Genomic DNA, 13,995 nt, shown 5'->3' with positions numbered 1-13,995 from the left:
TGCAGCTTTGGATGTGACTGGAGTACGTGATATGTAACGGAGATGAGTAGAATGTTTTCTTAGCATTACATGAAGATATAACCTACAAAACTCCATGTGGATGTAAGATGCCCACGTTGTATTGGTCTCGATGGCTCCTAGATGTGACCCCCCCTTATAACACCCTCCTGCCTCCGTCTGATTGGCTGTTTCTGTTCCCACCTCCTTATGCATGACTTGTCCCCATTGGTCTTGTTTGCATGTGTTGTACTTCACATACATGGTCCGTCGTGCGTGTCACGGGAGCCTCACCCTCCGCCCTGACGCCTGTCCTCTTCTTTCTCTCCTGGATAGGCCTCTGAGCTAGGCCAGAGCATTAATGAGACTGTTGTCAAACCAGCCCAGGAGAAGGTAACTTCCCGGTGTCTTCACCATGTGCTAAGATGATCGCTGCTGGTTGTGGGGCTCGGGGGGTGACTAACTCACAATCCAGATGTAAACGGGTGTCGATATCCACTCCTGCACGCCGCCATCATCCCTCCTCTACTGCACTGCTGCTTGTAACCCGTTCTCCCGTGCTGCCATTTCTTCATCTCTGAAATCATTAAAATTGTCACAGTTCCTGATCACAGATGTAGTAACGTCTCTAACCCCCGGCACAAACTGCTTCTCCGGCTGAAAGGGTATGTCCACCACAAGCTCACTTTATAATCTACATAAAAAGTTTAGTCATTTTGTAAACATTGAGTGCAGCTCTGGAGTATTATACAAGATGTAACTCAGGATCAGTACAGGATAAGTAATGTATGTACACAGTGACTCCACCAGCAGAATAGTGAGCGCAGCTCTGGAGTATAATACAGGATATAACTCAGGATCAGTAATGTAATGTATGTACACAGTGACTCCACCAGCAGAATAGTGAGTGCAGCTCTGGAGTATAATACAGGATGTAACTCAGGATCAGTACAGGATAAGTAATGTATGTACACAGTGACTCCACCAGCAGAATAGTGAGCGCAGCTCTGGAGTATAATACAGGATATAACTCAGGATCAGTAATGTAATGTATGTACACAGTGACTCCACCAGCAGAATAGTGAGTGCAGCTCTGGAGTATAATACAGGATATAACTCAGGATCAGTACAGGATAAGTAATGTATGTACACAGTGACTCCACCAGCAGAATAGTGAGTGCAGCTCTGGAGTATAATACAGGATGTAACTCAGGATCAGTACAGGATAAGTAATGTAATGTATGTACACAGTGACTCCACCAGCAGAATAGTGAGTGCAGCTCTGGAGTATAATACAGGATGTAACTCAGGATCAGTACAGGATAAGTAATGCAATGTATGTACACAGTGACTCCACCAGCAGAATAGTGAGTGCAGCTCTGGAGTATAATTCAGGATGTAACTCAGGATCAGTACAGGATAAGTAATGTAATGTATGTACACAGTGACTCCACCAGCAGAATAGTGAGTGCAGCTCTGGAGTATAATACAGGATGTAACTCAGGATCAGTACAGGATAAGTAATGTAATGTATGTACACAGTGACTCCACCAGCAGAATAGTGAGTGCAGCTCTGGAGTATAATACAGGATGTAACTCAGGATTAGTACAGGATAAGTAATGTAATGTATGTACACAGTGACTCCACCAGCAGAATAGTGAGTGCAGCTCTGGAGTATAATACAGGATGTAACTCCGGATCAGTACAGGATAAGTAATGTAATGTATGTACACAGTGACTCCACCAGCAGAATAGTGAGTGCAGCTCTGGAGTATAATACAGCATATAACTCAGGATCAGTACAGGATAAGTAATGTAATGTATGTACACAGTGACCCCACCAGCAGAATAGTGAGTGCAGCTCTGGAGTATAATACAGGATGTAACTCAGGATCAGTACATGATAAGTAATAGTAACTTTTTATGTACATTACTGTGATGATATAACAGGGTGGGCATACTCTGTCTTCTGCACGCTGCACTGCTATCTCTCACTACAAAGCTTCCCTTTTAAACCTCATTATAAAGTTTGTCTACCTATATTGTTGTTTGCCTTTGCTAATACATTGTGTAAATGAGTTGCTCTGTATCTTCTACTCCATTCCCATCCAGATCTGCGTTCAGTTTTTTCTGTCTTCAGCACCGGCAGATACCCTTCCGTCCATGCAGCTGAGTTTATATATTGCAGCATTCCGATTGTTAAAAATGTAGTTTTGTCCCCTTCAGGATATTCCAGTGTCTGCTATAAACATTACCTCTCTCACAATGCAATGCAGCAACGCAAGCTGCGCAGTCACTGAACCAGAAGGTGGATGTGGAGAAGTGCTCCTTGCAGCTTTAACCAGTGAAATTACAAACCTTTAAATGCAGATCTGGGTGTGACTGGAGTATAAGATACGATATAGCTGAAGATCAGCACAAGTGAAGCAAAGTATTTGCAAGTCGCCCAACATTATATCTTGGATTAATCTTGGATGATGTTTAAAAGTGCAGCTGCCCTCCCCCGCTCATCATCCTCCTCCTCATCCTCCATACATGAGCTCATGTCCCTTGTCCTCCCCTTCTCCTCCAATCCGACAGGTAAAAGACGGACGAATCTTAGAAGATGTCTCCAGTTCAGTGTCTGTTCTAGCAGCAAAGGTAGGAAATGTTGTTGGCACCAGGCAGGCATCTCCAATCCAAGGTGCATGCTGGGTAACCACCCTCGTCCGCTCTATTCACATGATTTGAGGGGGCAGGGAGGATTTATTAGGGGTTTATGAAGACACTGTAACTGAAAATGACATCACTATTGCCTTAGGTGGATGACTAGTATGGGCAATAATGCACTCTTCTCATAAACTTGTGTTCCCCTTTAATTCCCCCCCCCCCCCGGGCTCGTTGTTGCTCACATGACTAGGGATTTCGGAGATGCCTTCTGTGCCGCATTGTTCATGTCCAAATCCTTCTCTAATCTGTGTTTGTCCTTTACCACACATGCCGCCCTCCTGTGGACATGACGCTGGTGAGTTATGACTGGCATTGATAATGTGCCCAGCCTATGCCCTGCTCGCTGCTGCCTGTATTCAATCTATGTGGCATCAAGGTTGGGCCTCGTTCAGACAGCCGTAATGTGGGTCGTAATTCAGCGTCTTTTACGGCCGCAAAACCTGGACCCCCCCATCGGTCAATTAAACAGAACTTAAAATTCTATAGGGTTCTATTGTGATCCAAGTTTGGCTCACTTGAGCCTGGGGGGTTGGGTCTTGCAGCCATAATAAGGAAAATTGCTGGTGCGTTATGGCCGTTCGTTAGATATTGGGACACAGGTTCTTAAGTACACTGTCTCTTTAAGGCGCTAAATGACCTGCTGTAGAAAATGGAGAGCTGGCATCTGATTGGTTGTTATAGCCATTTGCAACATTTGCTACTCCAGTTCAGGACAGATGTTATGTAGGGCCTTGTTCACACTATGCGGTGGGGTTACTGACGGAGGACAGATGTTATGTAGGGCCTTGTTCACACTATGCGGTGGGGTTACTGGTGGAGGACAGATGTTATGTAGGGCCTTGTTCACACTATGCGGTGGGGTTACTGGCGGAGGACAGATGTTATGTAGGGCCTTGTTCACACTATGCGGTGGGGTTACTGGTGGAGGACAGATGTTATGTAGGGCCTTGTTCACACTATGCGGTGGGGTTACTGACGGAGGACAGATGTTATGTAGGGCCTTGTTCACACTATGCGGTGGGGTTACTGGCGGAGGACAGATGTTATGTAGGGCCTTGTTCACACTATGCGGTGGGGTTACTGGCGGAGGACAGATGTTATGTAGGGCCTTGTTCACACTATGCGGTGGGGTTACTGGCGGAGGACAGATGTTATGTAGGGCCTTGTTCACACTATGCGGTGGGGTTACTGGTGGAGGACACGTTATGTAGGGCCTTGTTCACACTATGCGGTGGGGTTACTGGCGGAGGACAGATGTTATGTAGGGCCTTGTTCACACTATGCGGTGGGGTTACTGGCGGAGGACAGATGTTATGTAGGGCCTTGTTCACACTATGCGGTGGGGTTACTGGTGGAGGACAGATGTTATGTAGGGCCTTGTTCACACTATGCGGTGGGGTTACTGGCGGAGGACAGATGTTATGTAGGGCCTTGTTCACACTATGCGGTGGGGTTACTGGTGGAGGACACGTTATGTAGGGCCTTGTTCACACTATGCGGTGGGGTTACTGGTGGAGGACAGATGTTATGTAGGGCCTTGTTCACACTATGCGGTGGGGTTACTGGCGGAGGACAGATGTTATGTAGGGCCTTGTTCACACTATGCGGTGGGGTTACTGGCGGAGGACAGATGTTATGTAGGGCCTTGTTCACACTATGCGGTGGGGTTACTGGTGGAGGACAGATGTTATGTAGGGCCTTGTTCACACTATGCGGTGGGGTTACTGGCGGAGGACAGATGTTATGTAGGGCCTTGTTCACACTATGCGGTGGGGTTACTGGTGGAGGACACGTTATGTAGGGCCTTGTTCACACTATGCGGTGGGGTTACTGGTGGAGGACAGATGTTATGTAGGGCCTTGTTCACACTATGCGGTGGGGTTACTGGCGGAGGACAGATGTTATGTAGGGCCTTGTTCACACTATGCGGTGGGGTTACTGGCGGAGGACAGATGTTATGTAGGGCCTTGTTCACACTATGCGGTGGGGTTACTGGCGGAGGACAGATGTTATGTAGGGCCTTGTTCACACTATGCGGTGGGGTTACTGACGGAGGACAGATGTTATGTAGGGCCTTGTTCACACTATGCGGTGGGGTTACTGGCGGAGGACAGATGTTATGTAGGGCCTTGTTCACACTATGCGGTGGGGTTACTGGTGGAGGACAGATGTTATGTAGGGCCTTGTTCACACTATGCAGTGGGGTTACTGGCGGAGGACAGATGTTATGTAGGGCCTTGTTCACACTATGCAGTGGGGTTACTGGCGGAGAACACGTTATGTAGGGCCTTGTTCACACTATGCGGTGGGGTTACTGGCGGAGGACAGATGTTCTGTAGGGCCTTGTTCACACTATGCGGTGGGGTTACTGGCGGAGGACAGATGTTATGTAGGGCCTTGTTCACACTATGCAGTGGTGTACAGTATCGCTGCATCCATTTAAAGGGGTTGTATTTGGATCGGTCCTTCCGAGATGTTCTATATGGCGGTAATAGAGGGGGTTCCGGATGTAAGAGCAGGGAGGTGCGAGCGGCAGTGTGAACGAGGCCTAACATCAGCGTATTTTGCAGGTTCAGGGTGTCGGTACAAAGAGCTGGAGAGATGTCACCACGTTTTTTTCAGGCAAAAGTGAAGACGCCATGGAAAGGTGAGCGACACGCCGACCTTACAACACCCAATATAACGGTTGGTCACAGTGAACCTAGATACAGCCTATGGATCATATCTGGCCCATATCTTTATAGCACATACTACATGCACACAGCTGAGGGTTTGCTACAATTGTATCCCGTCTAGATAATCCTCTGAGCTAAACAGTCTGGATTGATACATTGTAACAACCTCTTAGGACAGAGATTTGTGCTGCTGCTACAAAGCCTCAGCTGTGAGAAGTATTAGATATTTACTGGATTCCAGATTCTGTAAACCAGAATGTTTCCTCCCACTGACTGCAAGCAGAGCTCTTGATAACAATGAGGAACTGCATCACAAAGTATATTAGAGAGTTACCGTGTGTAGTAATGTAATGTGATGTGTTTTGTCTGGTCTTCATGTGGTCTCTTCTTGCAGCTCCTATTCAGGAGAGGGCTACCAGCAGGGCGGCGCTGGCAGCGCGGGTGACGGCTATCAGAACGCCACCCCAGGAAAATCCTTTTGGGAGACATTTGGCAGCTCGGAAGACATAAAGAAGCCGACAAAATCTCCCAGCGGAGACAGCTGGACCTTCCCTGAAAACGCCACCGAGAGGAAGAGCTCTGACAGCTGGGAGGTTTGGGGGTCCGGGACCACCTCTAACAACAAGAACAGCAACAGTGACAGCTGGGATAACTGGGACAGCCACTGGGAAGCTGAAGGAAAGGGCAAGAAGGGTGGCAAGAGTCCGGCACCCGCCACCGATGAGGGGTGGGATAACTCCAACTGGTAGTGTGGGGGGAGGGGTATCAGACGGGCTTTTTTGGGCAGAGGGCAACCCAATTTCCAATCATTTCATCATGTGCCGTGGATGGGACGTGGCGGCCGCCGCTGCCGTCTGTTCCACACAATACATAATCAGTGTTCACCTCTGTCTGGACATCTGGGGTTCACTGGGCCTGTGCAGCATTGGCGCCCCCAAGTGGTCCTTCCAGGAATCAAGTCGTCCGTGGTTTGTGTACATTATATTCTGCATCCCGGTCAAACATCGCCCCATCCCCCTCTAGACCTTTTTCTCCTCTCCACCCCACCCTGGTATTTAATCTGCCTGAAAGTGCCCGCTCCACCCCACGTGTCCTCCGTTTTCTTTCCTCTTGACGATACGTCGCCCCTTTATATGTGATAACATGCAGGGGGCGCTGCGGCTGCGCTCCGTGCCAGGTTCATATTTTGCATCCAGTGGACGTTGTGCTTTTATCCTCCGATGTATAAGTAGCTTGGATGACTTCAGTCGCCATGGCGGAAAGATGTGACGTTTTACCCCCCCCCCCCCGTATACCTCATAACAGCAGTTAACCCATTATGCTGCTGTTTTCTCTCCTTTATACTGCTGCTTGCCCCGGGTGTAGTGCAAAGTCATACAATAAGTCTATTGGTAGGATTACATAATGTATAGGCGTCAGAGCTGTTTTTACCATGCTTTACACTGCAGCTCTGCTCACCAGTACATGGAGAGCAGACTTACATTACAGTAAGGACACAAGTGCTCATACTGAACGTTGTATTTATGATGAAGTCTTATTCACTGCCACCAGGTTATGACCCCCACGGGTTTGCACGGTCTCCGGGGGTCCGCAGCAGCACGAGGAGCTGAGAACTTTTATCATTTTGCTGTTTTATTCTATATCGGGAGACCTGAATTCTTAAAATTCATCTTCGGTTCTATACACTCATGGATATTTTGATAACTCTTTAGCCGCATCGCCTGTTTATCGTGTCAAGTACAGTATTGGGTAAACCTCTGCCGCCGCCAAGCTGGATCTGAACTACTACAACTCCCAATGTGCTCTGCTAGCCTGACAATACTTTTTTTTTTTTTTGCCATAGGATGGTGATCGGCAACCTGAGGCTCTCCTTCGGCTGTCACAGCATGCTGGGAGTTGTAATTTCACAACCGCTGGAAAGCCGCAGGTTGCCGTCCCATCGTCCTCTCTCCGCGGAACATTCCATTGATCTGTGTCTTCTCCGTCATGTCGCACTTGTTGCTATTAAACTTTCTGGAAATGTCTCATCCCTCGTCTGACGGGAGAGGAAATGTCGCTGTGCAATATGTCGCTGGTCTCTCAGTTGTCAGATATTATATATTTATTACAGGATCACCCCGGATATCATTCGCAAATAAAAAGTGATCGGCCTTCCCCCATAATCCTGCTCTACTTTTTTCCCTAAATTTAAAGGGCCACTAAACCTATAATAGGATCGGCTAATATGTCACATGATATGACACATAAAGTAGTGACCTTGGGGGGAGCGGAGTTTTCTAGACATCCTATTCAGCCATAGTAGAACACTACAGTCGGCCTCAAATGGCTGATAACAGGGAACAGCAGCAAACTGGGAGAAGATACACCTCAGAGTTAGTGCCCCTTTAAGGAATTGTATATAAATAAAGGTATAACTGCGACACTTGAAGATGCAAATTATGTATATAAAGCGGTCGGGGTTGATCACATGGATATTCCTTTACCCTATTAGGGAGTTTGGACGTTATTGAAGGCGGGGGGGGGGGGGAGGGAATCTGTTAGCTGGAGTAGAGCCGCTTGGAATAGTGGAGGTCTTGCAACACCAGGTATTATATGGTTGCCAAGAATTCAATAAAAAAATAAATCTGAATTTTTTTCCTAGTAACAGCGCCACTCTTGTCCATAGGCTGTGTGTGGTATTACACCTCGTTGCCCTTTTGTATTGCAGCTCAGTCCCAATCACTCCAGATACAGCCCATGTAAAAGAGTGGCGCTGTTTCTGGGAAATAAATGCAGAACCCATATTTTCCTAATCCTGGAAAACCCCTTTAAACTAAAGCTCACCCTTAAATAAAAATATATATAAGAAAACTGCTTACATAGCAACGCCTTCATGTATTTGTCAGCAAGGGACGGTTCGGATGATGGTCGGCAGGGCTTTGTATAACGTGATCGCACCACCACGGTCCGTTTCTTTTAGGACTTTTTAAAGGGCTTTCCAGGATTAGAAAAACATGACTACGTTATTCCAAAAACAGCGCCACCCCTGAGCATGGGTTGTGTGTGGTATCGCAGCTCTGGCCCAGGCATTTCAATGAAGCTGAGCTGAAGTATCCCATGCACGGATGTGGTGCTGTTTTTTGGAAGAATCAGCCATATTTTCCTATTACTTGACAGCCCCATTAATGCTGTGGAGTTGTGGTCTCCATCTATAAACTCAAGGCAACAAGCAGGGTCGTTGCTGTTGACGGATCTTATCCTGGTTATTGTAATAAGGCCTGAGGCACGTGACTATTCTGAATCCACATTGCAGCCCATACTGTACCTCCGTGTGTCTCATCGTGGCTTGCCATCTGCGGACCGTCAAACAGCCCAATTAACATTTGATGCCTAAGGGTGCCCGTACACGTAGTGGTACTCTGTTGCGCCGCTGGGAACTGGGCAGCAAAGTCTATTTTACTGCAGATTGCTGCGGTTTTTGGCCTGGTCCGTTTCAGCCAAAAACAGCGGTAATGTGTGGTAAAACCGTGTATGTAGTACGCTATCGTTGCGTGTATGGGCGAACTGATTCATGTGTTTATGAGCAGGACTGCAGGTGATATCGAACCAATCACACATCGTTAAGTATAATGGATCCACTAACAGCAGCTTGTTGACTGTTTCCTTTTCAAAACATTTTTTTTTTTCTGCTGCAAATTGAATACAACAAATGGGGCAATGGTGATATATTACAGAGTTACCTGTGACACGGTGACGACTACAACCATCAGTCACCGGTTGCCGCCACTTTTCTTGATGCTCAGCCGTTCTATCTTCAGCTAATCCTCCATTTACAAAGTAATCAAAATAAATCCTGCAATTACAATCACTGCGGTCAAATCACACGACATGGCGAAGCGTCATTAAAGGAACCTGTACGTTGTATGTGGGATTGATGCCAGTCGGAGTAATCGCACACTTGTAGCTGCCCGTCCTGAAGACGCCCGCTGATATTTATATCGCTCCTGTTTAATTTATTTCATTATCGTTGTCTTGAGTATTTTATTTTTTTTAACTATTTACTTGTGGTGGGGGATATAGGGGGGTCCTCATTGACACTCAATACCCGTCTCTCATCTCAAATGCCCCCCCCCCCTCTTTATGGTGCCTGCATTTGTATGAAGTGCCGTATCTCGGTGTTCCCGTTGTCATGATCCTAGAAATTGCTCTGCTGTCATATCCGGAGATAATGATGAGCTCCAGGGGGCAATGGAAAATAAAATTCAACTTGGAGAATCTCGTCTTCAATGTCCATTATTATAATATACAGCTCAATGCTTTGTATGGCCGTATTCACACACTACATGCATAAGTATTGTGCCCATTAGCCAAACCATTGCTTTGTACCCTAATATGCCAGCAGTACACATATAAATATATACAGAAGATGCCCAGGTTATACCAGCATGCTCCATATCACTATATAGAAGAAGATGTGTAACTTATACCAGCTGTACATATATAATTATATACAGAAGATACCCAGGTTATACCAGCATGCTCCATATCACTATATACAAGAAGATGTATAACTTATACCAGCTGTACATATATAATTATATACAGGAGATACCCAGGTTATACCAGCATGCTCCATATCACTATATACAAGAACATGTACAATATACCAGCTGTACATATATAATTATATACAGAAGATACCCAGGTTATACCAGCATGCTCCATATCACTATATACAAGAAGATGTATACCTTATACCATCTGTACATATATAATTATATACAGAAGATACCCAGGTTATACCAGCATGCTCCATATCACTATATACAAGAAGATACATAACTTATACCAGCTGTACATATATAATTATATACAGAAGATACCCAGGTTATACCAGCATGCTCCATATCACTATATACAAGAAGATGTATAACTTATACCAGCTGTACATATATAATTATGTACAGAAGATACCCAGGTTATACCAGCATGCTCCATATCACTATATACAAGAAGATGTATAACTTATACCAGCTATATATAATTATATACAGAAGATACCCAGGTTATACCAGCATGCTCCATATCACTATATACAAGAAGATACATAACTTATACCAGCTGTACATATATAATTATATACAGAAGATGCTCAGGTTATACCAGCATGCTCCATATCACTATATACAAGAAGATGTATAACTTATACCAGCTGTACATATATAATTATATACAGAAGATACCCAGGTTATACCAGCATGCTCCATATCACTATATACAAGAAGATGTATAACTTATACCAGCTGTACATATATAATTATATACAGGAGATACCCAGGTTATACCAGCATGCTCCATATCACTATATACAAGAACATGTACAATATACCAGCTGTACATATATAATTATATACAGAAGATACCCAGGTTATACCAGCATGCTCCATATCACTATATACAAGAAGATGTATACCTTATACCATCTGTACATATATAATTATATACAGAAGATACCCAGGTTATACCAGCATGCTCCATATCACTATATACAAGAAGATACATAACTTATACCAGCTGTACATATATAATTATATACAGAAGATACCCAGGTTATACCAGCATGCTCCATATCACTATATACAAGAAGATGTATAACTTATACCAGCTGTACATATATAATTATGTACAGAAGATACCCAGGTTATACCAGCATGCTCCATATCACTATATACAAGAAGATGTATAACTTATACCAGCTATATATAATTATATACAGAAGATACCCAGGTTATACCAGCATGCTCCATATCACTATATACAAGAAGATACATAACTTATACCAGCTGTACATATATAATTATATACAGAAGATGCTCAGGTTATACCAGCATGCTCCATATCACTATATACAAGAAGATGTATAACTTATACCAGCTGTACACATATAATTATATACAAAAGATACCCAGGTTATACCAGCATGCTCCATATCACTATATACAGGAAGATGTATAACTTATACCAGCTGTAGATATATAATTATATACAGGAGATGCTCAGGTTATACCAGCATGCTCCATATCACTATATACAAGAAGATGTATAACTTATACCAGCTGTACATATATAATTATATACAGAAGATACCCAGGTTATACCAGCATGCTCCATATCACTATATACAAGAAGATGTATAACTTATACCAGCTGTACATATATAATTATGTACAGAAGATACCCAGGTTATACCAGCATGCTCCATATCACTATATACAAGAAGATGTATAACTTATACCAGCTGTACATATATAATTATGTACAGAAGATACCCAGGTTATACCAGCATGCTCCATATCACTATATACAAGAAGATGTATAACTTATACCAGCTATATATAATTATATACAGAAGATACCCAGGTTATACCAGCATGCTCCATATCACTATATACAAGAAGATACATAACTTATACCAGCTGTACATATATAATTATATACAGAAGATGCTCAGGTTATACCAGCATGCTCCATATCACTATATACAAGAAGATGTATAACTTATACCAGCTGTACACATATAATTATATACAAAAGATACCCAGGTTATACCAGCATGCTCCATATCACTATATACAAGAAGATGTATAACATACACCAGCTGTACATATATAATCATATGCAGAATATACCCCGGTTATACCAGCCTGCTCCATATCACTATATACAAGAAGATGTATAACTTATACCAGCTGTACATATATAATTATATACAGAAGATACCCAGGTTATACCAGCATGCTCCATATCACTATATACAAGAAGATGTATAACATACCAGCTGTACATATATAATTATATACAGAAGATACCCAGGTTATACCAGCATGCTCCATATCACTATATACAAGAAGATGTATAACTTATACCAGCTGTACATATATAATTATATACAGAAGATGCCCAGGTTATACCAGCATGCTCCATATCACTATATACAAGAAGATGTATAACTTATACCAGCTGTACATATATAATTGTATACAGAACATACCCAGGTTATACCAGCATGCTCCATATCACTATATACAAGAAGCTGTATAACTTATACCAGCTGTACATATATAATTATATACAGGAGATACCCAGGTTATACCAGCATGCTCCATATCACTATATACAAGAAGATGTATAACGTATACCAGCTGTACATATATAATTATATACAGAAGATACCTAGGTTATACCAGCATGCTCCATATCATTATATACACTATGCCCAGCTTATACCAGCTTCGTCTGATTCAGAACCATATCAGGAACTTCTTATCAGCTGCATCTGGTGTTGTGGACATGACGAAAGGAAACCAATAAGGGTTTGTTCACACGCTTAACAAAAAACGTCTGAAAATACAGAGCTGTTTTCAAGGGAAAACAGCCCCTGATTTTCAGACGGTTTTTGAGCAACTCGCGTTTTTCGCTGCGTTTTTCGCGGCCGTATTTGGAGCTGTTTTCATTGGAGTCTATGACAAAACGGCTCCAAAAACGTCCCAAGAAGTGTCCTGCACTTCTTTTGACGAGGCTGTAATTTTACGCGCCGTCTTTTGACAGCGACGCGTAAAATGACAGGTCGCCGGCACAGAACATCGTAAGACCCATTGAAAGTAATGGGCAGATGTTTGCCGACGTATTGGAGCCGTTTTTTCAGACGTAATTCGAGGCGTAAAACGCCTCCATTACGTCTGAAAATAGGTCGTGTGAACCCAGCCTTAGTCTTCTTAGGAAAAATCCTAAACAGATACCTGCATTTGGACTATAGGTGGGCATACACTATATTCCTTAGGCAGGCAGGGATAGACTGGCATCATAGAAAGTGTCCAATGGAAACACAATGGCTTTGTTTGGTCACAATGTGGAGTTCCCCTTTAAATCCATTACACAGGCAGATAATAACTGGACCCCAGATTGTACATTGCTGTCCCCACCAAATCTACGCCAGCGATTGATAATCTTTGGCTGTGAAAGAGTGACTGCACTTTCATCAAACTCGTGATATGTCATAGAGACATATTAAAAGATTGGATCGCTGGGGGTCCGGGTGCTGAGACCCCCACCGTTGCTGAAAGGAAGGTGCAGAAGTGCTCAGCTAAGGCCCCATGCACACGACACTATTTTTCATCCGTAATTGCGGACCCATTCATTTCTATTGGCCACGGACGCCTTTCAGTATTTTTACCGATGGGCGTCCATGCTGAAAAAATGATAGAACCCGACCTATTCTTGTCAGTAATTACAGCAAAGACTGTCCCATAGAAATCTATGGGAGCTTCCGTAAATACGGACGGCTACTGATGAGCATCCGTAAACTGTCCGTATTTACGGAAGCATTGCTAGGCAACATGTTGAAGACATCATTTGCAACCTCCCGCTTTTTGTAAGGATCCGTATATACAGATGGAATATGGACGGTATCTACGGACATGGAATACGGATGCCTACTGATCCGTATTTACAAAGAGTATTTCAGGATGGATGAAAATACTGTCGCGTGCGTGGAACTTTAGCGTTTTGCACCTTCAGCGGTGGTTCGCGCTCCTCGTCAGGCTGAAGACGGCTCTCATAGACGTACAAAACTAC

The 13,995-nt window shown here is 43.9% G+C and overlaps 1 protein-coding gene across 6 annotated transcripts in view; it reads left to right on the top strand.

Annotated features, from left to right (window-relative positions):
* Window positions 1-9,636, top strand: part of ARFGAP1 (ARF GTPase activating protein 1) — a 31,134-nt gene extending 21,498 nt beyond the window's left edge. For 2 of the 6 annotated variants that reach the window (XM_075846134.1, XM_075846135.1), the window contains 4 exons: window positions 334-390; window positions 2,579-2,638; window positions 5,278-5,354; window positions 5,777-9,636. In XM_075846134.1, coding sequence (XP_075702249.1) covers window positions 334-390; window positions 2,579-2,638; window positions 5,278-5,354; window positions 5,777-6,131 — 549 coding nt within the window. In that variant the 3' untranslated portion in view covers window positions 6,132-9,636. The remainder of the gene's footprint in view (window positions 1-333; window positions 391-2,578; window positions 2,639-5,277; window positions 5,355-5,776) is intronic. The other 4 variants (XM_075846136.1, XM_075846138.1, XM_075846137.1 and 1 more) reach the window with 3 other exon arrangements.
* Window positions 9,637-13,995: the final 4,359 nt, after the last annotated feature.

Source organism: Rhinoderma darwinii, chromosome 13 (assembly GCF_050947455.1).
Source record: "Rhinoderma darwinii isolate aRhiDar2 chromosome 13, aRhiDar2.hap1, whole genome shotgun sequence".
NCBI lineage: Eukaryota > Metazoa > Chordata > Amphibia > Anura > Rhinodermatidae > Rhinoderma > Rhinoderma darwinii.
Note: the sequence above shows the minus strand (reverse complement) of the source record. Positions and strands in the feature narration are given on the sequence as shown.